The sequence below is a fragment of the Anser brachyrhynchus genome (assembly GCF_964034855.1).
Source record: "Anser brachyrhynchus genome assembly, chromosome: 4".
Taxonomy (NCBI): domain Eukaryota; kingdom Metazoa; phylum Chordata; class Aves; order Anseriformes; family Anatidae; genus Anser; species Anser brachyrhynchus.
In genome coordinates this window covers 73,431,488-73,458,571 of record NC_137698.1, presented here as the reverse complement: position 1 = coordinate 73,458,571, position 27,084 = coordinate 73,431,488, and the positions used below count along the sequence as shown (strand labels likewise).

The 27,084-nt window shown below is 49.8% G+C and overlaps 1 protein-coding gene across 3 annotated transcripts; it reads right to left on the bottom strand.

Annotated features, from left to right (window-relative positions):
* Nucleotides 1-751: 751 nt before the first annotated feature.
* LOC308193926 (uncharacterized protein) lies at nucleotides 752-27,084 on the bottom strand. 3 transcript variants are annotated; one of them, XM_080589070.1, is made up of 8 exons: nucleotides 26,963-27,084; nucleotides 26,466-26,596; nucleotides 7,885-7,977; nucleotides 5,173-5,551; nucleotides 4,066-4,203; nucleotides 2,741-2,870; nucleotides 1,793-1,952; nucleotides 752-1,422 (listed from the first exon to the last, which is right to left on the bottom strand). In XM_080589070.1, the coding sequence occupies exons 3-7, from the start codon at nucleotides 7,957-7,959 to the stop codon at nucleotides 1,799-1,801; spliced, it is 876 nt and encodes a 291-aa protein (XP_080445196.1). In that variant the 5' UTR covers nucleotides 7,960-7,977; nucleotides 26,466-26,596; nucleotides 26,963-27,084; the 3' UTR covers nucleotides 752-1,422; nucleotides 1,793-1,798. The 3 variants fall into 3 exon arrangements, 2 of the variants coding, with proteins under 2 accessions (XP_080445196.1, XP_080445195.1); XM_080589069.1 differs by lacking the exons at nucleotides 7,885-7,977; nucleotides 26,466-26,596; nucleotides 26,963-27,084 and having other exon boundaries at nucleotides 5,173-6,285; XR_013950065.1 differs by lacking the exons at nucleotides 752-1,422; nucleotides 1,793-1,952; nucleotides 2,741-2,870; ... (2 more) ...; nucleotides 7,885-7,977; nucleotides 26,963-27,084 and adding an exon at nucleotides 15,093-25,775 and having other exon boundaries at nucleotides 26,466-26,590.

Here is a 27,084-nt window from a genome sequence, read left to right as displayed (position 1 = left end):
CGTGAAGATGACTTGAAATTACCTTATATAAATCATTCGCCGCACCACAGCCCCTCCGCCTAACAGAGCGTCGCAGTGGAGCAATGTCAGCGGGTCTGAGGAGCCTGACTCCAGCTTGGGGAGGCAGGAAAATGGCATTTCTTTCATAAGAGAAACAAATCAGTGAGACTGTGGGATTTGTTTTAACTGGTGCAAAAGTGCACGGCCCACTAAGAGCACTTCTATTCGCAGGGTCCCATTCCCCAGGGAAATTGGACAGCTGTCTCCTCTGCAGCCTGATGTAGGCAAATATTATTTTTCCCCCTTTTAAAGGCAGTTTCATTGCTTCTGCCCTCCAAATTCCGCCCACCATACACAGCTGCGGTGGAAAGCCCTACGATACCCAGCGCTGCACTGACAGGGTCAGGAACACCCCACGGCTGAGCATCCCCCAAAGCTTCTCCTCCTGCAGCCATGCACGTGGCTCTCCTAGGGTCCTGCGGCAAGGTAATGGCAAAATTTGTCACCAGGGAGTGGTGATGGGGTGAAACACCTGCGGAGTACGAGGAAAATGTGATTCCTTATGCTGATAAGGTGATGTAAGGTATCCAGGAGAGGTGATTCCCTATGCTGATACACCCCTTGGGGCAGGGAGCAGCGTGCTGCTGTGTCTGCATAGTCCATCACCACCAGCTCCTGGTCCAGGTACGCTCAATATTACCGTAAGAGAGGTTTTTGGCTGACATTATCGCTCTCTTTTGATATTTTGGCAGCATCCGTTAGGAATGACTTGCTTATCCCTGAGCACCATAAGGATGTCTCATTAAAAGCAGCACGTTTTAGGTACTGGGGAGGGAGGTCTCTACACCATCCACTGCAGGCCAGTTTTGGTGGCAGTTCAGAAGACCCCAAGGCAGAGCACCAAGGTGACACTGCTGGGCAGGATCGGTCCTGTCCAGGGCCACCTGCCCTTTCCTGCAGCTTCCAGGGGATCCGCAGCTCTGCAATGCCACCTTCAGGCTGCCAGCAGCCTTGCTCCGTCCAGAAATCCTAGAAATCTCCCTAAACCCAAAAAAAGCACTGTAAAAATCAGCACTGGCTGCCCTGGGTAATATACACAAGACTTTTAAGACTATAATAACACAGTGGTTTTAAAATAACTTCTTGCAGTAAGGCAAAGTTTACTGGCAATTTTTATTTAGAGTATATGAATGGAAACTGGCTGGGTGACTTTAGCTCTGTAACCTGCATCGTTCAAAAAATCCCTTTTTCTGACAACAATAAAAGCTCAGGTTTCTTGTGAGATTTCAGTGAAGATATTTGTGTAAAAAAGTTTCTGCTGAACCCTTAAAAAGTATGCAGTAATGGGGGCTTTGGAAGAGAGGTTTCCAGGCTTCCAGGGTCTCCGGTGGACAGTATCACAGAGTTTGGAGAGCCAAGGAGCTGCAATCACAGAATAGCATAGGTGACACATCCTAAAGTCATTCAGAAAATCATAAAATAACGTACGTGTCCTGGTCCAGCCTGCTGAGAGCAGGGCCAGCTAGATGAGGCCTTGCGTTATCATCTCCGGTGTCTGACCACCCTCGTGTAAAAAAGTCTCCTGGTAAGATCCTATTAAGGCGACTGGTTTGAAAATCGCTTTTCAGGAGCCCAGAAAAAGCTGCTGCTCAGAAGAACATTCCAGCAGTAAAGCACTTACCATTTTGTCTCAGGCTTTACGACTGTTGATGCTTTTTCCCACTGCCTCAGCCCCCGAAATCCCACAATTACTCCCAGCTTTCCCTGCAAACGTGGTAATCCTGGCACTCACTGTGGCTTACGGGGCTGTGCCCAGTGCAATTCCAGTCTGGGAGGACAGCCTGCGGGGCTTCAAGGCAGAGCACAGCCCCGTGGTGGGCTCTTGAGCCGCCCGGTTCAGCCTATGCAAGAAAATGCTGTAGTTGTCCTTGTACTCGGATACCCAGTGGTTCCTGCGGAGAAGAGGGAGAAAGGGTGAGAAGTGGGTTTCCGTCCTTTGCCTTGTGCACCCAGACAGGGTCCTGCCTCCCTTTCTGCTTGGCCACCCAGCCTTAAAACCATTTGGAGCACCCGAAAACACGTGCCGATGGCACGGGGAGAAGAACAGCCTGTGTCCATCGGGACCGGCTGTCGTTGGGACCAGTCGCCCACCTCGATCAACCATTGCACAAGCTCGGGCTCCAGCCCACACCTAACACCAGGACCGCAGATCAAAATCGAGGCTTCAACGCGAAGCTGAAATGTGTGTGTGCTAGGGGGAGGCGGGGGGATGAGGCAGCGGGGAGGAATTGCCGTTCTGGTGAGAAATGAGAGCTCAGGAGCAGTTTCTGCCTGTTTGTTCATAGTGCGCGGATGAGTCACGTCGCAAACAGCTCCTGCCCTGTCTGATTTGAGAGCGCGCTTTCCCAGGGGAAGCCCAGGTGCTGAAATGTTGATTTGTGCCTCCTTGCCCCTGTCCCACAGGGGTCTCGGCTCCTTCTTCCCAAGGGGACGTGTCTGAGGTTGTCCCTGGAGGAGTTTCCCAGCTCGTACTTACAAAACTTTTCAAGAAAATGCTGAGCCTTGGGGAAGGCTTCGGCCCCGAGGGAATTAATTTGAACTCATTGCATAACGTGGACACGGAGAAATACGCTTGAGAAACACCTTCCAACCCCGTCCGGCTCCAGAATCTCCCTTCCCTACTCTTACCCTGTCCCCAGTCCCCCTGGTCACCCGCTGCTCCCACCCGGGTGCCCCTTACTGCTGGAAGTGCTCGTCTTCAGGGAAAACGTGCGACAGATTCTTATTTGCTTTGCAGCATCCATCGCGGGCTGCAGGCCAGCGCTGGAAGTCCGTGGTGTAGGTACTTCTCCGGTCAAGGTCAAAGCACTCTAGTGAAGGAGAGTCCAAATAATTGAAAGATTTGGGGATCTCTATCTCTTTGTACCCTGCAGCCTGCCTGTTCCCCTTCCTTCTCAGCTTCATCGTCACTTCATGCTCTTGGTGCTCCCCCTGGGGCTCCCACGACTGATGAGGAACAAGGGTTAGTCAAGGGGAAACACAAGAATTGCCTCCCTGAGAAGCCAAGGGCCCACAAGATTATCAAGCCCTCATTTCCTATGGCCTCTTGAGCACGATGGAGAGCATGCAAGGCAGATCTAGAAATGATATCCTGCTTTCTTCTGGACACCGACTGGTCAGCAGCTATGTATTTTCTCCTACTGTCTAGATTTTCCTCTTTCATCAAGCCAGAGCAATGCATCCCTGTTTTATTTAATCAGGATTAAACCAAGGAAGAGGTCTGCTTAACCTCTGCAGAATAAATAAATGCACAGCCCCTCCTGTGCAGCATTACCACAAGAGGATGCACAGACACTGATTTTAGGCTGAACTCTGGGCAGTCACGCAGGGCTCTGTTCCCTCACTCGTGTTTGTGTCTTTGGTTGTGTGCGTGGAAATACACGTGTGAGTGACCCCAAATAAAAGAGGTTTGTGGAAATCCTGTGCTTCTGGGCTGCAGGCCTGCTGCTGGAGGGCCACCATTTGTGCAGAAAACACAGGAACTTGGAAAAGGGGCAGCAGCTCAGCCCCTTGCCAGAGCACAGCAGGCAGAGGGGAGGTAGCCAGGGAGGGCAGCCCCCAAGTGAGGACCATCACATCTGCTCTGCTCTCACCCCCCAAATCCATGCAGGAGCTGGTTTGAAGGGCATCATCTCCTACCTGGTGTGTGTGTCTTTCTGACCGAGCAGATCTGCCTGCAGAAAATCCACTGCCCACCTCTCACAGCTAGGCAGGGAGGATGCACAAATTGCTACCGACCCAAGACATTTCTGGCGTGGCCCATATGGAGAGGGGGATGAGAGAGGTGATGTTTCCAATGCCCCAGCCTTTTCTGGAAGAAAACTGTTTTTCCTTGCCCTGCCTCTCCCCACCAACAGGTGGATGGTTATGGGAACTCTGCAGGCACTTCCCATCTCATTCACCTTCCCTTCACCTTCCTCAGTCTCTTTCTGCATGAAATTAAAAGAACCCAAAACCAGGCTGGAGGCCACAAGACACCCATGAGGAGCAGCTGCCCCAGCTGACCTTCCGCCAAAACAGAGGAGCCCAGGAGCATGTTCTTGTTCTGCTGAGCCTCGAGTTGCTTTGCCCGGCCCGTTTCCAGCATGAAGTGCTGGTAGGTGCCCCAGCCCGGATCCAGCTTCTGCCTGCGCAGCAACATCCCTGAGAGACGGGAGAAGAAGACGGTGCATTAGATGGAAGCAGCGTCAATTACCCAAACCCTACCCTTGGGTGGGAGCAGGCAAACAAACAACGGCAAGTTGGAGCCTCAGCTGGCATAAATCAGGGGAGACTCGTTCGCTTCAGCAGGGCTTTGCTGCGTTGCATCAGTTTGGAATTGATTTGGTTCATAATGCCAGTGGGGAAAAGATTTATGGTGACGTGAAGCGAGTGGAAGGAGCCGTGCTGTCTCCACGGCGCTCTGGAGTGCTAAAAGGAGCTGAGACCCTTTGCAGAAGGTCAGGGCATGAAAGGGAAGGACTTTGCAGGGAATACTGCACCACTGGGCTGATCCAGAGAGATCCCACAGTGGGGGAGGAGAGCTCAGGGTGCAGCAAGGACTTCCCTGCTTCTGTCTGGTGCTGGAGCATCACCGAGCAGTGCTGCCCTAGGAGCTCAGAGGAAATCTCTGCTGCTTTGGGAAGGTTGGGCAGGGATGGTGGGCACTGATTCTGTTTTCCTGATGTCTTAGCACTGACTTCCATCAGCATTTTAAGCCACGCAAGCAAGCCATGAACTGGGTGCCGAGGACTGGCTATCATCAGCCCCTTTGCTGCGTCTGCTGCCAGACAGGCACCTGGAGCAGAACCACCTGAGCCCTGCTCATCGTGAAGTCCTTTTGCCTCACCAAATCCTTTTGCTCACCACCTGCATCGCAGGGTTAACCGCATCCCCCTCCCTCCCAAAGGAGAGAAAAGACAAAACCCCTGAAGACTTTGCGGTGCTGATGCCTCGGGTACCCTGCTAACCCAACCCTGCTTCCTGGGGAGCCTGCAAGCCTCACGGCCAGCCAGCGCAGCCCAGGGGCCGGGGGAGCTGAGCTGGCAGAGCAGCACGCAGACAGCCCCTCGGGTGCCTGGATCCGGCCGGTCAGCTGCTCGCCAGAGCTGGCGCCAGCCGAGCGGGGATTACCTGCTGCTCCGGGGGCTCGAGCAGCAGCCAGAAGGCGCTGGGAAGAAGGCAGCTCGTTTTCCAGCTCGCTGAGAGCCTGCGGCCTCTCCAATCTCTCCGCCCGAGTTGCTGTCAGCTCGGCGGCAGGGTAGGGCCTCGGGAGGTAGCTTTCTGCAAGGGGAAGGGCTGAACCGAAGCGCTTTCGCTGCTCTTCTTGAGCCTGCTGAAATGCTCGGGGACTGGAGGCACTGCCTTCTGGCTTCCCCCCTCGCACAGCCGCAGGCCCGGGGGTGACTCCTCTTCCTTCCCCGCCGACGTTGTCGCAGTATGTCATCACCCGTGGTTCCTCAGGCACGGAGAACTCCTTGGCTTTCAGCTGGGAATCGGCAAACTTCAGCTTCTGCAGGGAAAAGTGGCATGTGAGCGGAGACCCAGCGAGCGGGACAATTTCTAAAGCATCGTCAAACAGCGCTACCTGCCCCCAGCTTTGGGGGACAGCACAGCCACAAAGCAGCTCCACAACTGTCATTAAAATGCACAGGACATCACGGCTGCCTCCTTCTGTCCTTTTTATGGCTCGGGACTCTGCTGGGCACCAAGTGGACATCGAGATCAGCAACAGCCCAGCAGCAAGCCCACAGCTCGCTGGTTGTGCTCTTAGCCCACAGCTGATCCCACACCAGGATTTTCTGGCTCGTGGCACCAGCATAGCCCATTTTTTTACATCTCCATGTCCTCCCATCGTGGAGAAGCTCCCATGACTTGACTGCGGGGTCTCGGCACCTCAACCACTGGCAAGGAGAACCTGACCCGTGAAGGGGAGGCTGAAGGCTTCAAGCCTTGCTGATCTTACCAGCAGAAGGGACAGAGCCAGGCCTGGCAGAGGGAACGGCTCGGGGATTCGTGGTGGGGAAAGGCTGCTGAGGCTGCTCAGGGGGATCTGCTGGCTTCAGTGTCTTTGCAGCCGCATGCTGCGGCTCTGTCCAGAGCCAACTGCTCCTTCCTAAGGGCTCAGCAAAAGGCATTCCTGCTGTGAGCTCTGCCAGGCTGCTGGGGCCTGCAAGGACCATCCTTTGGCCACCAGCTCCTCTGTGACCCCTTGTTTTGGACCTCCATAGGGTTCTGTTTGGCCCTCAGCCCCAAATGTCCCTTGGGATCTCCCTGTCACCACTCACCCCATGGTGACTTCATCATGCAGACAGCAGGGCAGCAGGGGATTGCTGAGCCATGGGAACCATCTGAATTTGGGGGCTTCCTCCTCCAAAGACGGCAAAAGCTCCTTCTGAGGCATCTCCAGAGGGATAAGAGCCTCCAGGGGCCCATGGTGGAGATGGCACCCCAGATAGTGCTCTGCCTTAACCCAAGGAGGACCCCAGCTTTCTCTTGGGAACCGTCCAAAATATCACACATACACAAAAAAAAATATAATAATAAATAAATCCAAAATTGTTTTATCCACTTAATGAGCAGGTCCAAGAGGGAAACCTGGGCCTCCCGGGGACCTCACCAGCACGTGGCCCCGTGGGACAGCTTTCCTCTGGGGGCCTGGGGAGTTAATAGAGGGGCAATGAAGAGTCAAAAGGAGCTGTAACCCAATGAAAATGGTCACATCTCAGGTGCTTCCTCCTTTCAACTCTGACAGGACCTCCACAGAAAGCAAAAGGTAATAAAATAAAAAAAAATGGGAAAGTAAAGAAGTTGAGGTGCATGGACTGGGAACCACGACCACCTCTCACCATGCTCCAGCCTCCCCAGGGATTAACCCAGCTCCTGGGGGCCACCAGGGGCTTGGGCTCCCTGGGAAGCGCTCGCCAGCCCCGAGAAGAGCAGAACACCGCTAACGAAGGCTGCTGGCAGCCAGAGCGCTCCCCGAGGGCAGGAGGAGGGGAGCTGGCAGCCAGGGAAGAAAGGAGGAGAGGAGAGGGCTGCCCAGGCTGTCCCCCGTGCGGGGACGAGGACAGCAGCGGTGGCCGGGAGCCTGGGTCCTGCCGTGCGGGATGAGGCCTACCACCACCGCCCTCCTGCACAGACGGCCCTGGAGGGCTCCCTCGCACAATGATTTCTCTGTTGTTGCCCACTCTCCCTCCCCAGCTTGAACTTTTCCTTCCTCTCCTGCGAGCGTAGGAGCCCAAAGCGCGTTCGCAGGCGAGCATGCCCCCCGCCACTTCCCGGCAGCGGCGCGGCGCGAGGCGCAGCTGTCCCCACAGGGCTGCCACAAGCAATTAGGCCGGGGCAGGCGAAGCGCGGAAAATCAGATTAAATGGCTCAGGGGGTCGCTCGCACCGCGCAGAGATTAGACGGAGAACAACGTAAGCTTCCCCCCAAGAAGCCTTCTCAGGCCTGTGTCAGGGCACGGAGACATCTCCGTCCCGAATGCAGGCCCCCCTCCTCAGGGCGGTACCGGGATGGGTCTGATCCTGACTCACTCCACCAGCCCCACAGGGAGCAATAGGAGTCCAAGGCTTAGGTGCGGTTCAGCGAGCAGTCGTTAGTGCCCTGACTTAATGAGTGTAATTAGCACAGCCCGCCCCAAATGCTTTTCCTCGAGGGGGATTTCCCACAGAAGGGCTGGGGACAGGAGCCAAGGGCGTTGGGGCCTGATGGGACCCGGTGGGTCGCGGTGGTGGGGACCGATGTGGCCCGCACCCTGCTGGTGCAGAAGGCACCCAGTGCCCCCCTGGCTGTCCCTGGCACCAGGGGCCGAAGAGTGAAGCAAGGAGAAGCCCACGGTACCTGCGTGTACACCTCGGAGGTCGGCTGGTTCTCCTCGCACCACCTGTAGTCCCTCTTGTACGAACTCCTGTACATGCCCAGCGACACCGGAGGCTGAAAGGAGAGGAGGCAAACACAAGGAGCTGCTAGGATTTGGGGGATGTCTTCGAAGGCGGTGATGCAAACATAAAATGCCTCCTGGTAGCTCAGGAGCTGATCTTCTGGGCGCAACCTCTGTCCCCTTGCTTGGTCAAGCCCTGAGCAGGGTGGCCAGGAAGGCCCTGTGCTCTTTTGGCAATGAGCTTTGGGGTTCTTCTAGCCCCAGGGGGTCCCTCACAGTGAACACCTTCCCCCTGCCTTTCTCAAGCCTCCTCTGACTGCTCGGACGCTCACCCCTGGGCAGAGCACTAATACAAAGCTGCTGAAATACTTTGATCAGTGCTGGGGCCCCAGTGGCACTCAGGTTAAGTAAGCACGTGTTTCCGTCTCGTGTTTCAGTAACATTTCCCATGTGCTCGTCACAGATTTAAAGTCAAGCTCTGGCTAACGTCAATTCATATTTTGCGAAGCAATTGGAGAAATTATGGAGGAAAACACCAGCCCCGAGACCAGAAATCACCACAGAGAGGGTTTTAGGGAAGAAGGACCCTGTGCTCGTCCTGCTTCCCGTGCTCCTCTCTTGGCATCCACCATGGGCTGGAGACAGGGCAGCGGGGGAGACGGGCCTTCGGGCTGATCCAACAGAGCTGCTTTTATGTTAAAGGATTAAACGGGCTAATTTACAAATGCACGGCAGAGGGCTGGGGGAGATGAGCCCTAATTGAAAGGAGTAACTGAAGGGTCACTGCCAGCCCCACTGCCACACCAGCACGTCCACCACGCAGGGGTGGCTTGGCCACGGGGCCAGCACTCCCATGCCTCGTGTTGGGGCTGTGACCGGGGAGCTCTGCGGGGCAGCAGGGCACAGCTGCCTGAAAACCAGCCAGGCGCCGCAGCTCACGCTGCCAGAGCCTCAGCTCTTCCTGGCCAAATGCTTTCAAAGGAAAATGTACAACTTCGAAGTTTCGGACAACCTTGAAATACTTAAGGCACCTCCTGCGATAAAAAGGAATCGATAACTGCACCAGCACGCAGCTTCTTAGAGAAGGTTCCTCGTGCCTTGCCAGCAATGCCATCCATTATGTACAAGAATCTATTTTATATCCTCATTACTCTTCAACATTTCACTCGTTTCCCTCTCCGGGCTTCCCAGACAAGTGGCTGCCAGGGGCCGGGACCCAGAAGCCTGTTGTCACCAGCTCCTCTTATCCTCCCAGCCTGGCCGACTGCAAATCCATTACTCAAACCGCAGGGAGGGAGGGAGGGACCCCCTTTCTTTTTTCACCTTCGAGTGCACGGGTTTCCTCATCGCGTCCGCCATGGTGACCCAGGCACCTGGACCAGAAGTCACTCAGTTAACAACCAGCGTCCCAGATCTTCTCCCCCACACCGCCCCAAGGGGTGAGGGATCTATCTGGGGGCCTGGCGTGGGGCCTGGCAGGAGCAAGGGGATCCAGTTGGGGCTCTAGGACACCCCAAACTGGCAGTTAGACTACGATTGACTTCATTCAGCTTCAGCAGTGCCAAGTGTACCCATCCAGCAACGAGTAGGGACGGAGCCAGACCCCTCAGCTTGGTGGGACCATGCAGGCTGGAGATGACGACAGCCCACCACCAGCAGCCAACGGCCAGATGGGACCTGGGTGTCCCCTCCCAGGACAGGAGCCTTGGTACATGCACGATGGGATACCCCAGCGTTTGGTGGCGGCAGTGTTTCCACGGATAAGGGAAACCTGTCTTTTGTGAGGCACCCACACTCCAGAACTCTGGAGGTCTTGGTGGGACTGGGTTCCCCATGACGTGTGGGGTGAGGGCTCCTTGGAGGAGAAGCCACCCCACAGTCGAAGCTGGGAAGCTGCTCCTACAGCTGCAGCCAGCTGCTGGGGACACATGGCCAGGAGAGGGGCAAAGCCCTTCGCGAGCCCTTGAGGCCTCCATGTCTGCTAAAGGCACAGGTGGGAGGTAAAGATGATGAAAGGAGGGAGAAAGGGACCCACTTTGTGGACAGGAGATCCTGTAGATGGACAGGAACACCAGACCACATCCACAAAGCACCAATTACTCTCTTAAAAACGTCAAGCATTAACCAGGCTTTGATCCATCTCATCCAAGACTAATCTCAACTAATTTTAGACGTCTACAAAGAGGATGTCTCCCTCTGAGCCGAGCCTTCCTGGCCTCCTGGCTCCTGTAGCCTGATTTGTGTGACCAGTGGGGATGTGTACTTTTGGAAGAAATGAGCTGCTTTCTCGGAAAGCCTGGGTTTGCTTGGCTGAATCTCATCCAAGAGTCCAATTTCTGTAGCCACACACGAGCCTGGCTATCAGATCAGGAACAAGATTCTCTGGCACCGCAGTAATGCAAATAGTGGTAAGTGCCAGCAATGATGCATGAGTCAGAAATATGACATCTCGGCCCCGGGATCCCGGGCTGAATTTGCTGAGAGCAAAGAGAACAAAGCTCCTTGGCTGACAATTTCTTCTGAAGGATGTAGAGAGGGACCCGCTCTACAGGAGCTTATTTCCTAGGGGTTCCCAAGTCTCGAAACTGGGAGAGAAATTCCCTTTTTGTTCTGTGCTTGTGCTGCACTGGCTACAGAGGAAAGCCGGTCACGGACCTGGGTTTGCAGGCAGCATCGGAATGAGCTGAATTCCAGAGCTGTTTCTTTTTGCAACCTGTTATGCACCAGTGCGTAACTGGAGCCGAGGGATGCTAACGCGCTGGCAAGGGTCATGCGCTGCCAGCCCCTCGGCGCTGGTGTCAGAAGGAGAAGCTCTTTGTCCCCTGTCCCCACTGTATTTTATGCTAATTAATATTAGAATAAACAACACGACAAGGAAATAATTTATTTCTAGAAATGTGAAACTCTCGTATGCTCCTGTGCTTATATTAAAGGGATTACACTCCATTTCCTTCTTAATACAGCTAATGCTCTATGGGAAGCCCTCAGGCCAGGGATTAAAGCACTTATTCAATTAATTAGGAACAAACTTCTGCCTTAAAGTCAAACACACAACTATCAGTAAGCTCTCGAGAGTGTCTTCCTTCCAAGGCAGGGAAAACGAATCCTGTTTCTGATGTAAATAAAACCAAATCTGCACTCTAAATTATCAGGAACGACATAAATTAAATGAGTCACTTTTAAAATTTCAGCATTCTGCGAAGTCTGATGGTAAAGGAGGGGCAGCCCCATCATCTTTAACTCAGCAGCCGAACTCCCATGGGTTACAGGGGGAGCGGAGTCAGGTCCAACCTGACTCATATAAATGAGATACAATTTTAGGATATAACATTAGCAACCAGCTCCAAGCTCCAGGCACGCCGGTGTTTGGATATATTTGAAGTCATTAGCAAAATCCTGGCCCTGCTAAACTCAAAAACCCAAAATGCTTATTCAGTAGGATCCAAATTTCACCTAAGGTGTCTGATTCATTACTGAGATAGGAGACAATTTCCAAAAGCTGGCTCCAAACCCTAATCTTCCTTGATGATGGCTTGATCCTTCCGCCTTCTCGCAGGCACAGTTCACATGAAATTAAAAGGCATTTTGCCAGCATAGGTCATGCAGGAGCAGCCCGCTATTGCTGTTCAGCTTCCCATTTCTTCTTCCCTAATACCAAACGATGGGGCTGATAATTACCAACAGGATCCCAATTAGAAGTGGGTGGGAACCAAACTCCCAGCTCTCATTTTCCCCTACCTCTGAGCGAGCTTATCTGCCTCCTGGTTGCTAATTCAGATATGGAGAAAAAGTAAACCAGCCATATGCATTTTTTTTTAAAGTGTTTTTACACATAACAGACTTCTTTTTTAACTTCTTTCACAGATGCCTGTGGGCTGTAGTGCCATTACTCCTCCCACAATACCAGTTCCCTGAAATGGCCCCAGATGTCTCCATGACCCCAGTACAAAGGCACTTGGCAGAAGGATGCTCCCACATCGCATCCTTCCCCCGGCACCCCCACACACATCTCAGCACACAAGATGCACCGGGAGGGACAGGTCCAACCGCAGGACTTGGGAATATCGTGCTGGCTTCACACACGCTGGAGTTATGCCTTCCCTGCTGCATTAACCACCACGAGCTCATGCACACACGAAGCAGTGGGGATCACTGCCATGGGGGCGCTTGGCCAGCAGCTGTTTGAGCAGGCAGCTTTTGCCTTTTCCTCCCCACCTTTCCCCAGATGAACATTTTCGATATGTTTTCGAAAGCTTCCCTGCCCTAAGAGCAGCCCATTGAGGAGGGTTTGTTGGACCCTGCATGGGTGCTGGCTGTACATCTGGCTGCCCAGCTCAGAGGAGGACCAGCACTGCCTTATAAACACCTGCAGGAGAAAACTGCTGTTAAATAAGGGATTTATTTTCACTGTACTCCATAAAGGTGACGTCTGAGATTTCCAGGACTAGATACCAAAAGGAGGCAACTGACTGGAAGCGCCCCTGTTTCTCAAGGCGCTCATCACCCCAAAAATCCAGGGAGGTTTCCAGAGGGTGTTGGTGCTTTTGACCCCTCCACATCATGCTATGTGTGTGGATATTAAGAAATTGCAGCAAGGCCAATGCACCAGCCAGGACCAGATTGTCAAAGGCAGCAATTATATGTTCCAACAGCACCTTGGGTGAGCTCTCCAGAGGGCCCAAGTGTGTGATAGCTGAGCTCAGGTCCTTTAAATTTAGCTGAGAGGTGTTTAAATTAGAGTCAAGGACCTTAGTTAGAATATAAAGCAACAATATTTGTGTACCTGATCCGTGCAGCTCCTTCCCAGCATCTTGCTGGACATTTCCCTGTGCTCAGAGGTACCTACGTACCCCCAGAAAGTCAGCCTCATGGCCCTGGTAGGACTGTAGGTACATCTAGGACTCAGCAGAGAGATGCATTTCACCTCAGTTCGGCCCTAACTTCCCCCACCCGCTGTCTTTTTCCACCCGTGAGATGGCAAGAGTGCTAGCTAAGCCCGTGTCGCTGTTGTGCAAGGTGCTGAGCTGGGTACCAGCAAGGTTCAGGTCAACCACCTCAGCTATTGACAACTTACTGCGAGACGACGACGTGGCAAGGAGGACGTACCTCCTGTCAGCCCGGCTCTTGACAGGTGCCCTTTGGGCTGGGAAGAAGATTCATTGCCCCCGTGAGGATGTTGAAAGCGGGAAGCGATCAGCAAGCAAGGACCCCCATCGCGTGAAAGAGGCAGGGCGTAATCTGCGCATCTCCATTCGCGTTATCACCGCGAGGAGATAAAGTGCAAAGGGGAGACTCTTCTTCAAGGGATGAGTGCTGACAGCCCGTTCTGTCAGCATGAGGGCAGTCATGCATTTGGGTCTGAAAACATGAACTTTTGTCACGGTGCAGCAAGCCCAGCACAGGAGGGGTTCCCAGGGAGTTTATTTCATGCTTCTCTCCGGTTTTCCGGATAAATTGTTGGAGGCATTTATGGCACCAAGTGACCAGAAACAAACAGTGCCCTTCTGCCTAAATGTAAGGCACCTGTAGCTGTCTTCCAGCCACTGAAATCACATAAATCTCTTACAGGATGAGCCCTGAATGTCAAATTCCTCATTGCACAGATGCTCCCCGCCCCAGCAGGCGAGGGCAGCTGGTGAACTCGCTGATGATGTCCCAAATCTTGGGGCCATTCTGCTGGAGCTTCCTAAAACAATCGGCCTCTTGCTCACGGTCCCCCCCAAAAAAAGCATCCATCAGCAGAGGACTGCTAAAATCTCCTCCCTGGCTATGTGGGAGCATTCTGTGTCCTGTGATAGAAATCAATGCATATTTATGCACCTGTGTAAGGCAAATACACGCATGTATTGTCGGAGAACCTAAATCTGCTCGCTAATGCCGTTGTTTAAATAGCCCTTTAACCACATCACTTTTCTCCTCGTTAGGTTAAGTCGCTGGAGGTGAAAAAGCCCTTCCAAAATGGTTTTCACTCACTCACTCAGTCCAAAGTAAACATGCCTCTGGGACCATTATGTGTATCAGATATCCGAGGCTTTGTTAAGAGCTTGCCTGTTAGGTAAATTCTGCTACTCATTCTCCTTGGAAGGAGAAGGTTAAAATTAGAGATAGGCTCACATGAGTGTTATGGGCTCGTAGAAATAGCTGGCCAAGTCAGAGTCTGGGGAAGGCTCCTGATCTAACCCAACAATATGACATTGGCTTGACTTACACCCATCACCTGCAGTCGCGTTCGTCACAGACCTCGCTGTGGCCAAGGCTCTGACGTTTTCACCAGCAAGCAGTGGAGCCACCAGAGAGAGCCCAGCATAGCGAGCACCGGCCCTTGCCAGCAGGAAATACGAGGGGGTTGTGCATTCATAGCGTGTCGTGGAAAATTCTCGACCTGTAAGCCCGTGTGCATGGAGGAGCTGAAGGCTTTCAGCTGGCTGGACTTTTCTCAAGTCTCACCTTGCAGTACAAGCACATCTACTTCTTAATGTTTGGCAAAACAACCCCTCCAAACCCAGAACTCGTCCAAAAGTGAGAACATTGAGAGGAGCCTTTCCACTGAGTGCACCAAGGTTTGGGCCGGGTCCACAACCAGAGACTTTCCCACTGCGTCCATTAGCCGTTCAGCTGAGCCAAGCTTGTCGGGGAGAATAAAGCAACCACCTGCTTCCAGTGACAGGAGAAGTAAAGTGAGATCAAACGCTAGCAGGAGGAGAGAATTTAAGCAATGCGAGAGGTGGTTGCATGTCATTTCAGAAGTCACCTTTTGCCTTTGATCTGCGCTTAGGAAGCGGGCACCTCCTGGATCAGGCGGTCATTAGAGAAGTGTGCCACCAAACTCACCCCACCTTGAAGTCTCAAGTGTTTGCTTTCCTCGGGGATCCTCCTCCTACTTCCGCCCCGGTGTAAACCATCTCCCCAGAGATTTCCTTTAGAAAAGCCAATTAATACATGTTGGGGAACCGGGGCTCGTGTCCTCCTCTAATTCCAGGGTTGTTCACAGCAATGAAGCTGAGGCTGCTCTTTTATAACTGTATTATATACGCACAGGTAGGTGCTCCAGAAATCAGATAGAGAGTTTTTATAAAGGGTGTTATGCAAACAAACAAAAAAAAAATGGCCCAGCAGACCTTAACACTAAACACACCAGGCAGATAAAGGACTTTGACTTGAAGGATTTTAAAGACAAAGCACTCAGAGACAAAGCAAATCTGTGGCAAAACTGCAGATAATTCCTGCTTGGCTCAATCCTCACTCCTGCTCTATGCTCTCCTCGGAGCGCTGCCTGCTGATGGCTAACCCAGCATTTGTTTTAGTGCCACACGCTGGGAAAATAAAAGGTAGTGCAGTTTTAATGTGGCAAGCACACGCAGCTTAAGAGTAGAGTTAACAGCAGATGTGCATGTGAATATTTGCCCCCTCTGGGCATTGAAAAAAAGCAAACCCCTTGCATTTGGGAGGGAGTTTCCACGTTACTGCAACGGGCTCTAGTTTGTTGATACCTTCGGTGATTGTTAACAAGGGGCGAAATCATGAGGAAGCGAGAGCCTGGGCTCAGGTTACCCCATAAATTGGTTAAGGCTGCAGAGAGGATTACGAGCCCAGAGCCATCCTAAGTACCGAGATGTCATTACGGCAAAATCAAAGGTAACCGTGGGGCTTGGCAGGGAACTGTCAACAGCGACGGGAAAGAGCCAGCCTGGGAAGGAGCTGCGCGTCAGGATGAAATCCAGCCACCTTTATTTTCATTTCAGGTGAGGGGTCAAGCAGAAAAGCTATCCCCAGCGGCCTTTATTTACAGTTTTCAAGGGAGCGGCTGATGAAGCGTTTCGAGGAAGAAGGATGAAGCCGCTCGTCCCTCACTCACAGGGTCCAGCCCGATGACAGACGGAGGATGCTGTAATGGCACGCGAGCTGGGAAGGCGCCTCTTGTGAAAGAAACACAGGAGGCGGCGGTGGCCCTCGTGAAGGCATTAATAATATTCCCAGTGACTTGAACAAGGCCAGGACTTCACCTCTAATATTTGCAAGGGGACCAAGGAAAAGATCTTCCCATCAGGATGTTTATTTTCCGCAGCGCAGGGGCTTACTCCCAGCAGTGAAAACAATAGCAATGCCCCATAGGCAGATTTCAAGGCATTTCTGCAACCTGAGTTTCCTTTTACATTTCTTCTCTCCACTACCTGGGCAAGCAACCTGAATTTCTAGAAAACCACAATATTCTCTTATTTTTTTTATTTCCCTCCTAGACATTAAGCCAATTTGCCATTAAAACCTTTTTGTTTGTTTGTTTTTGTTTTTGTTTTCCCTATTTCTCTGGATCTCCTGTTGATGAATGAATACAGAAATTATAAATGGTTTCACGCTGTCAAGTCATGACAACAACATCTATGGTAGAAAAACCATCAGGGGCTGTTCTTTGGCCCTGAACCCAACTGAAGGGCCCTGAGCTCCCATCCACACACCCCAGCCAGCACTGCCCATGGCAGACTGGTCCCATGGAAACTGCCCACCGAGAAAATAACAGCCTGTGAGCCCTGCCAGGGCAGGGGAGAGTACTGCTAACCCCAAAACAAGCCTGGCCCACGCTAATAATTTAACAGCATGGACTACTGCAGGTCACTGGCGGAGCCCATGACCTGCTCCTGTTTGATGCAGCAGAGTAAATACAGTCCTCGTGTGCAGGTATCCAAAAAAGCATTTTTCTACTCTGCTACCAAGGAAATGGCAGCTGGCTTGCAGGGGAGTTTTAAGACCTCACGGCTTGAAGTTGAGCAGCACGGGGAGGCAGAGGGCGATGACACACACTGCATGGCACAGCGAGTGCCTCCTGCCATGCCCAGGAACTCCCACCCAGAGAAAAAAAAAAAAAAAAAAAGGAAACAAAGGGAAAAAAATCTCCTTTTTATTTCTGCTCAGACATGAGAAGCCCTCCCTCACCTCCCCCACTTCTTTCAAGACCTACAACCCTGGCAGCAGCCAGTTTTGCAAGGGTTAACCAGCATGAAATGAATGTGGAGAGACAGTCCGGGACCGTAATCACTTATTATTTTCAGGTAATATGCTTTATCTCTGCCTAATCTCCTCATCTGGAGAAACACTCACTGCAGACAAGAGTCACTGAGGTTATCTCTGATGATGGGGCTCTACGGGCTACTGGCTGCGAGGGACCGAGGAGAGGCCAAGGAGAGGACTTCAATTATGGCCTGAACTATGCTCTGGTAGCTGAAAGGCCATTGTTTAATCTACTAGAAATCATCTATTTTAGCAGATAAAGGGATTACTTGCATTTTCTTTTCCCCAAGAACAGTGTGTTATTCCAACTACTAACGGAACATTCGGTATTTAATTAAAGAAAAAGCACAGGGAGAAGCAACACGGGCATCAACATCACTTCTAAGGAAATTCAAATTGATTGTCACGCTTTGATGCTGCTCAATCACCTCTATCTCACTCACCCTTCCTACAACCCAGATTAAATCATCTGGTTCTCTCTGTCCTGCACATTTGATTTGTTTTTTAGGGATCCCATCCAAAACTTTGGGACTATGTAATGTGAATTCACTGCTCAGCAGAGACCTCCTGACTTGCAAAGAACCCAATTACCCCCGGTTCGTCAAGAGGAGAGGGTGGAAATTCGAGTTTGGTTTTGCCTCTTCTTTGCTTTGTGCTGGTTCCTGTCTGGCAGAGCTCTTTCCATCTGGCCCATCAGGGTGGTCTGGCATCATACGTCCACGGTTTGGAAACCAAAGGTGGCTTCATTGCTCAAGGATGAACTTGAAGCTGCTGCATACAAAAATCTTGTGTTTCCCTCTTGGTTCCCCTGTCTGTGCCATCTATATTTTTAGAGAGATCTTCCATTTATTTCATTTTACTTTTTGCCACACAGACTAATGGCCAAAGAATACAGTTATAAGTCATTCTCAAGTGCTCCACCACGTCCAGCAAATATGGACTCATTTTCTTATGTTGTCTATTCTCCTTCAGGTCCACAGACTGCAGACTCAGAGGGTCTGTGAAGGATGAGTGAGAAGCAGCAGCTCACAGAGGAAGGTATAAATTCAGTGCGCAGTGGTCCCCACCTCTGTTGAGAAAGTTGTAAAGAAAAAAAAATAATAATAACACTCTTGTTTCTCCTACCATCATCATCTTAATTCTCTTCCCCTTAGCACAACAGTGTACCTAGAAAGTGATTATCCAGCCAGCCAGCAGCCAGATCGTGGGAGCTTCCTCTCACAGACGACTGCCACTTTTGTAAATCCTATTGCTGTCCTATTTCTGACATGGTGTCACAGCCTGTAATATTTTGTTGCAAAGACCAGCTGTCTTTTTTTTTTGTTTGTTTTGCTTTGCCTTCCTGAAAGTCCATTTCTCTGCACACAGAGCAAGGAAAGGATCCTACCAGGTAGTATGATTTATGTATCCATGACTCTTGTCTTTTCGTGACTGTTTCAGGTGCTCTACACCCACACGCACCAGCTACATCCTCCTTCCGATCTCTGTAGAGGGATCTGTTGCTGTCCCGTGTGGCGAAATTTCTCAGATAAATGGGGCTGTCCATCTTGTCCACCCTGCTGCTACCTGCTTGTGTAGTTCTCATCCTTTCTGCCTTTCCTCCTGGTCCTTGTCTGGCCCACGCCAATGTTTGATCTACATCGCTCATCGTGGGACACAGCAACCTGACTTGGCACATCTGATGAACTGGCACCACCACTGAAGATGTGGTTATCCTGAGGCTCTTGATCTTCTTGTCTGACTTTGCCCAAAATCTTTGGTGACTGTAACTCCATCCTTCACTTTCTACAGGCAGCTCCAGAAGTTGCTGTGAATTATCTGGTCACCCTGTCTGCTACCAGTCATTGTGTTGAACCAGTTGTTCAGCTTGCTCTTGACCAGGACTGCTGACCTCACCTCTTCATAATGTTTTTCAGCAGCTTCTTACACATATCATATAGCCCTAGGACACTCCACGCAGCTATTGCAACACACTGGGTCAAATGACTTCTTGAAATTGTGCAACTGAGGTTCATGTTCTTGATATCTCTGAACTTGCCAGTGATCAGCCTCTTGCACTGGTTTTGCTGTACTGTCCCTGAATCCACCTTCTGAATCCTCAGCAAGGAACACGCTGAGGAATTTTCTCAGGCATCAGGAAATGCACAGAATTTGGAAGGTCACCACTGTGGGAATTTGCTTACTAAGATCCACTTTTCCCTGTTTAGGGGATCTTTTCCTTCTTGATAACATACAGTTGCCTCGCTGGGTCAGTGACCCAGCTCCACCAATCCATTCTCAGCCCCTCAGATTTCTTCAGCCTCCTGACCCTTCTTTGCAACGTCTGCCAGCAAAATACGTCTTGTCACCCAGCTCCTGAAGCGTTATAATCTCCCAAACACTGCAAATCTCTTCATCTCTTGATCGGTCGTCTGTGTAGAGTCTGGTAATATTTCACCCATCTCCTCAGCCTCTCCTTTTTTGAATGTGGGGGGCTGGCCTTATCCTTAATGTTGTGGAGAACACACTGGTTCTTCTTCCTTTACATTTATTAAAAAAGGCTATCTTGATCTGGACTTTCACAAGAACGTTTTAATGCTGCTTACTTTTTAAACCTATTTTCTTTCACTGCCCTTACTTTTTGACTTTTACCCAGCTCTGGGTATGCTTGCTGAAGATATATTTGTTTTCACCTATCCATTCTGCTTATCACTGGCCAGATGGAGAATGTCCTCCTACAGACTCAGTGGCTGCCTACCTTCTTGGCTTTAAGGCGATCAACATCAAGGCTTGATGAATTTTCTGTAGCTGGTTCTCAGTGGCAGCTTCTGAGTTGAGCTCTTGGCTGAGTGAATCTCCCTTACTCCTTTGTATGTTTGGTCCTTCTAGCTCAACCATTTTGTAGCTGATTCTACCAACCATATGCTGACCAGCCTTATCAATTCACATTTCTAACCAAGCCATGTTAAATAGATGAAGGTACGACCGCAAAAGCCCTCTGCTCTAGGGGATATCCAGTAGATGCTCTTCCTTTACTTGCCAGTTTTGGTCTCCTAAATGCCAGTCATTTTCCAGCTCTGCTTCCTGTATAGTTTGCACTTACACCCCCTTTTGCATATGTAGAGTCTGTAGAGCTTCACGAAAGCCTGCAGGCTTTGCCTTATTTGCTCTTGGTTAGTACTTTCATTGCCAATCTTTGGCATGTGCCAATCAGTCACGTACCTCACTGAGTACATGAATGGTTCACTCCGAGGTATGGTTTAGGCATGCCTTGACTGGTGGAAAATTGCCTGAAATTATTTGAAGAAATCAAGGAAATTCTTCCTTGGCATTTGTCATAGGAGCCCAAATGTCTATAAGTATTACAGCACCTGTTCCACAGCCCTATATCCCAGTGAAACCAAAGGGCTGGTTTCTGAAAGGTTACAAACCTTGAGTTGACCAGGATCATTTAATCTTGACTGTTGTGACTCCTGCTAATGCTTCTTTTGTGTTTTGCGTCATTGCCTTAAAACAAAGTTCTCCTATGTGACATTACTGCCTTGACTGTCCATCTGATTTTCAAAAGGCACACAGTATTATCCTGGTATATCTCTAATGTATGAGGAGCAGCTGAGGTGCCTTGGTTTGTTCAGCCCAGAGCAGAGCAGGCCGAGGGGAGGCCTCATGGCGGCCTGCAGCTCCCTCACGAGGGGAGCGGAGGGGCAGGCGCTGAGCTCTGCTCTCTGGGGACAGCGACAGGACCCGAGGGAACGGCATGGAGCTGGGACAGGGGAGGGTCAGGCTGGGTGTTAGGAAAAGGTTCTGCACCCAGAGGGTGGTCGGGCACTGGGACAGGCTGCCCAGGGACGTGGTCATGGCACCGAGCTGCCGGAGTTCAAAGAGCATTTGGACAACACTCTCAGATGGTTTGGTTTTGAGTTGTCCTGTGTGGAGTCACAAGTTGGACACCGTGATCTTAGTGGGTCCCTTTCAACTCATGATATTCTATCATTCCATGATTGTGTGATCCAACACCAACCTATTACAGATGTCAGATAGCATCTACATGGCCAGGAAGACTGGACAGAGCTCAGAGTGTTTTTTGTCAGTAGCCTTCATGGCAGACATGGCCTGCAGGTCTCAGCACATGTTGTGTGCATCTTTTGAACACTCCTCACGAGTGGGTTTTTGGCTTAGGTGATAACATGGTGCTCAGCCCTTCTCCTAAGAGCCATTCTTCCAAGAGAGGACAATTCCTGTTCAGGCATTATAGCTGTATCCAGATTACCAAAATCACCTGCCTGGCTGGGCACTAAAACCCAGACAGAAATATCACTGAATGTGTCTGCACCAGGCAAAATTAAGCACAGTGCAAAGACAGCAAACCATCCGAGGGAAGCTCTGAGTCTGGGGCTGGAAACAGCAAAGTGACCAAGTATGGTGCAATGTTCAATGTACAACTGACGCTGGGAAAATGGGAAGCTCGGAGATCACTGTGGAGAGTTCACATGCATGAAGGACTCAGGCTAAGTTTTCTCTTAGAAGCCGACTTTTTTCAAGTATGTATTAGAAAAAATGTCCCGCCTTGATTTTAGAAGTGGTGGAGATTTCACAATAACCCCTACTAACTTGTTCTAACAATTATGCACCATAGTAAAAATGGATGCCTTGGACTTAAGTTGGTCACATGTGAGGGTGTTTAGAACTGTCTGAGGTTCCCCAGGGTATCTGAGACATCTGCAATGTCTGACACATTTGAAAGTTTCCTGCTTCTGTATTTGACTAAATTGTAAAGAATTTCATCCCTATCCCTTTCCCCTGCTACTCATGTTTTTATAGGCATTATCATAATTCAGCACAGCACCAATATCAAATTGTTTCCTTATTCCTATGCTGCATTCACCCCAAGGTCACAACAAGGAGCAGCTGATTTTTCACGAGAACCACAACTACTTTAAGAAAAATAATTAATTTCCAGGATAGTCTCCATCACTTCATCAGTCTCAGATTTTGTTCTTCGTTCCACCCTTTTGCTTTTCCATATCAAAATACATCCTACCCGTCTGCTCCCAGTTCCCATGTGGAGACGGTGGTAGACTTGTGTCCTCTTCATCATTTGCACGTATACACATAGTCCCAGTTTTAGATTCCTACACATTCAGTTGACAATGATTCTTTACTTTCCCCCCCAAATCCATTTTCCACAGGATTTCCCTTCAGAGAGACTCAAGGATTCATTTTTCACAGTGACGTTCTGAGATACCTCTTTAACCAGTTAGCGCCACTTAATTTGCACTTAACTATTTTTTTTTTCTAATCCACCTCCAATGTAGTATCAACCAAACACTTCCGAAAATCAGTGACATCAAGAGTTGCTTACTCTTACTGGAGAACAACAGCAATTTGATTTGACAAGGCTTGTTTTTTATATATGCACACTCATTTGCATCAATTTTACGCCTTCCTTTTAATAAATCATTCACCAAGTGATGTGTCCACTATTTCTTGCCTGTGACAAGCTAACAGTCTTAGTACTACCCACATCATTTTCCCAGTCCTTTTAAATAACAAGCAGATACCAGTCTTCTTAGTCCTCTAAAATCTTTCCACTGTCACAGAATGAAAAATCAGCATTTATGTCCAAACATGTTCCTGGTTCCAAGAGTTATGAAACTCTGGGCTATAAATTACCTGGACTGGCTAATTATAAAATATTTCACTTCTGCGGTTGCTTTTTAACATCATCTCTAGTTATTAATGGAGCCCAAAATGTTCTTTCACCAGAACCTGATACTAATACACTATCTGATTTTCTCCCCCAAACAAACATGGAAAAGAAATATTAATTTAATACTCCTCCATTTCCTTGTGGTGCTGGTGGTGGTGGCTACTGCCTTTATCTACTAACAGTTTCGATTATTTTTACCTTAGCTGACCATAAATTTATCTTTACTTTCTTCTGCTTCCATTACTCATTCCAGGGCAGAGGTGGCCTGTTCAGATGGATTAGGACGAAAAACGTTGGCCTTCACCTTACTGTACAAGAGTCATCAGTACAGAGCAACCAGCACAGAGCACCACGCTCCATTTCAAATATCCCATTACGATATCCCATATTATTAAGAACAAGAAAATAGAAAATACAAATACATTGCTTTATTTCAGTCCAGGTCAGGTTCCAGCTTTAAACAGGATCCACTGCTCCCAGAAGAGACACTATCTGATACTGCCAAGTTAGTCACACCTTGCTGTCAGGAAGATCTTTTATTGTTGCAAAAATAAAACGAGGAGGGATTGTTTGTGGGATCGGAGTGGGGATCTTTAAATACTTTTTATGACTCTTCAGCCCGAAAAGAGGCTGCTCTTCGAGCCGGCAGGAGGAATTCGGAGTGCTGAGAGCTTCTGCAGACATGTTCCTAATACCTGAAGCGTGTGCTTGGTCCAGCTGCAAGCAGCTGACTTCCCGCTGTCTCCCACCTCCTCTCCTTCTCCTCTCACAAACCCAAGCCCAAAAAGTCAGGCTTTGCTCCCAGCCTGGCTTGTGACACACAGAGCTACTGAAACCTGACCCCGTCCCCTTGTTCCCCCAAACCCTGCGATTCCCGCTTGCCTCGCTCCCAAGGTGTCTATTTAATCCCACTTTTATTATGAGTACAGCTACCACTAGCTTACAGAGGTTACAAACAAAGAAGCTTTTATCAAAACTTTGGCTAATCAGTCGCTAACAAGCTCCTATTCAGAAAGGGGCTAGGTTGATTTGAATCTGAAAGTCACCCACTGACTGCAGAGAGGGAAGAAAGTCACAGGGGAGGCAGAAAGCCAGGTTTCTGCCTGGCTTTTAGGGTCGGGAGGGCTCACCCCCAGGCTTTGGTGCCACGAATGGGTTGAAGCAACCCCAGTGCCAGGGGATGCAATTCCACTTCTCCTTGTGCTGAATTTCTCTGGCCAAGCAGTGAACTGCATCAGGGCACTGGCCCCGGCTAAAACGAACATGGGAGGGGTGAAAAAGGGAAAAGAAATCTGGGAAAAGGTGTTCCTTTTCGACCTGGATCAGTTTCTGTTCCTCACAGAAACACTTCTGCGTGCTCAGCAGGCAGAAGCAGCAGCCGGGAGTGGACGCAGAGCAGAACTGCTTCTTTCAGCGATGGGGTTCACCCAAGACAGCCTAAAGAGCTTGAGTAACTGCAGCTTGCAATAAATTACGATTTATCCCTTGCTTTATGGCAGACTCCGCGGGCTCCATCACACTCAGGGCCATATAAACACACCGGGAAAATGTTTGCTGTTCCGAAATGCCAACCATCTCACCGGTTCTCAGTCTGCAGCCTGCACTGCTTTTAAGGAGACCGTGAGCAGCAACCAGAAACAAAACCCAACCGAGCCTGTTGTCGGTAGCCTGAAAATCATGGAATGAGGACACCTCCCCGGGAAATGTTGTAGGGTCTGAAAAATCAAGAAAGGTTGAAAGCCTCTGATCTTATCGTAAGGTAAGTTGGCAAAATTTGATCGCCAGAACTTCAGTCCAATAGATGACTAGATACAGGGAGGGAGGAATATGCATTATTCTCCTTAGGTAAGGGATAAAAATTACTCCAGCCTGTATATACGTACACAGAACACCCTTCCCAGAATCATTGCAGCGAAACATCTATTGCCCACCATCACATATTCTCTCTCTCTTCCCCATTTATGGAACAAATCAGAGGGTGAGTGAAAAAAAGAGATTTTCATAGAGCAGATTAATGGATGTAAAGTACAAAGCCCGGGAAGGGACAGGCTTAGCTGTAAATAAGGGAGTGGAACTATGCGTGGCCTTAAATTTAATTTGAGTTGTACTCAGTCAACCCCTTGCTGATATTCTTGAAGAAAGAGAGTGGAGCCATGGTCCTGGATCACTGCAAGAGAAAAGATAATTCTCCCATGTTGTTCCCATATTCCCAATTTTGCTGGTGTCTCTGGAGAGAGATACAATCTGCACATCAAGGATTCTTTTATATGTGGGCCACAGAGCTACTGCCTTGCCTCTTGTCAGCCCTAGGGAGAAAGTGAGACTTATATTGCAAATGCAGCCAAAACAAACCAAACCTGTGGTTCCTGCTTCACTGCAGCAATTCGGAGCCATTGAAGAGATTCTGGTCTCTCCTACAAGAAAATCCAACAAAAGCCAACAGCACCAATATGGGCTGTTGGGTCTCAATCCTCTAACACCATCACTGTGGCTAGACCTCAGCATCCTTGAAAAATGGAGAGAAACCCCGGTGGGTGCAGGTATCCATTCCTGCTGCGAGGCTGGGTGCTCAGGTCTGAAGCATTTTCAGGTTTCCGCGTTCAGCTGTACGCACCTGAGATTCACGGCAGTACTGCTAAGCCTGTACCTACATGTTCAGAGGACAGGTTCAGAGGATAGGGCCTTAGAGGCAAAGACAATGTCTTACACCAGGGAGAAAAGCATTAGCCGCATGAACGAAAAGGACCAGCACACCACCAGAGCTGGCGGTGACACCAGCACAACGCCAGGACGGGCAGGACCTCGCTCTCCTGCAGCACTTTTCCTCAGGAAGTCTTGAAACGCTTTCAAAGGCAGCTCGCTGGGGAGGTTCGCACGTAATCGCAGCTGGCTGGGGATATGCTCCAGCCCCGACTCCCACATGCCATGGGCTCCTCGGCCCGGCGGACCTTGCTGCCATGCTCGTAATGCCGACGCTAACGAATGTCCCAGTGAGTCAGTAATAACAGAGGAATTTCACAGCATTGCTCAAGCCCGGCTCCGAGTCTGCTCGCAGTGATGGACAGTAGCCTCAGACTCTTACCTTGAAAATGATTTCAGCTTTGTGTTTCGGCACCTCACTTGCTGGCTTCTCCGTGTGTCTCTAAAAGGCAGACCTCTCTGGAAAAAAGCACTGTTTGGAAAGCACAGAGGCAGAACTCTCCTAACATTGCTCTCCTCATGCCTTGGCAAAAGGGAACAGCAACAGGTTTGTACTGAGAGCCGGCGATGTATTGAGGCAAGGCTGTGTGCTACTCACAGGATAAACGCATTAAGAAAATTAAACATTTTCAAAACCATCACACCATCAAAGCTCCACTTGTTAAAATTAAGTGTTGGTTTGCATATCCATGCCATCCTGGCTATGTAATAACCTCTCTAAAGCTATTTTTGTTTCATATTCCCTAGTGTTTGGGAAAGCATGCTGGAGTTTTCTGAGGACACGCATTTTTATTAGAGCTAATTCAGCATTATTTTCTCACCCATTTCCTTTGTTGGAAGCAGAGGAATCAACTAAAGAAAACTCGAAGGCAGCATACCATGCCTCTGAGGGAAACTGCCTCCCCGCCTCGCAATAGCCAGGCTGCTCCTCTAGATGGCTCTGCCTTTGCCCAAATCCATCAAATCCCTGAAGCAAAAACCCCAATTTCGAGTGATACAGCGATACTGCTCCGGCTCCTCTCCCTCCTTCACCGATCGCAGGCTTTTTAAGTGAACTGAAAAACACTGATTTTTTTGTAATTTTAGAGAACAATGTTTTCAGCTTCGCACTTCTTTCCTCTGAGAGGAAAGTCATGTTTAAAGATCTACCTGCTTCTTGTCCTTCAGATGCCCTTTCTAGCTCTGAGTTGCCGACAAACTTCTTGCTTTGGATGCCCGCTGTCCGGTCAAACTGCAAATGAGCATTTTCCAGCGCGACCCTTCTCCAACACGCTGCGGAGCTGTTGGAAATAATACATGTTTACAGGCAAGGAAGCAGAGAAAGGAAAAGACACCTTGCAAAACACAATGTGACATTTTCTCCTGCTGCTCTCACTATCCAGATACACGCACACACATACGGATGGCAACGTCTTTCCTAAACAGATACAAAATAAAATTGTCAGTAATGGTTGAAGACAGAAAGAAACTAAGTAACAAGAGAAAAACAACAACAAAAACCCTCCCTTTGTGATTAAAGGAGGAAAACCAAAATCATACTTTTTTGTCACGCTCGCTTTCTAAGTGAAACTAAATGTTTCTCCATCCCCAAACTTGTCCACTTGTTTTAAAACAAAATATAATGACAAAAATCCTCCAAACGTTACATCCCTGCTTAGATCACTCAAGGAATGAATATTCGTGATTTGAGCGAGCCCGGGAAAGCTGTCCCGGTCCAGCTTCAGGGCTTTACATGTGTTTTTTAAACTATTTTATCAAAGAAATAAAG

Bases quoted from the DNA above. Each gene is read 5' to 3' on its own strand.
- LOC308193926 (XM_080589069.1), bottom strand. From the start codon at position 5,893: ATGGGAGGACATGGAGATGTAAAAAAATGGGCTATGCTGGTGCCACGA. The intron at 4,204-5,172 runs GTAATCCCCGCT...CCCGTCTCTCAG, and splicing joins TCGAGCCCCCGGAGCAGCAG to GGATGTTGCTGCGCAGGCAG. The intron at 1,953-2,740 runs GTAAGGGGCACC...TCTTCTCCGCAG, and splicing joins GAAGACGAGCACTTCCAGCA to GAACCACTGGGTATCCGAGT.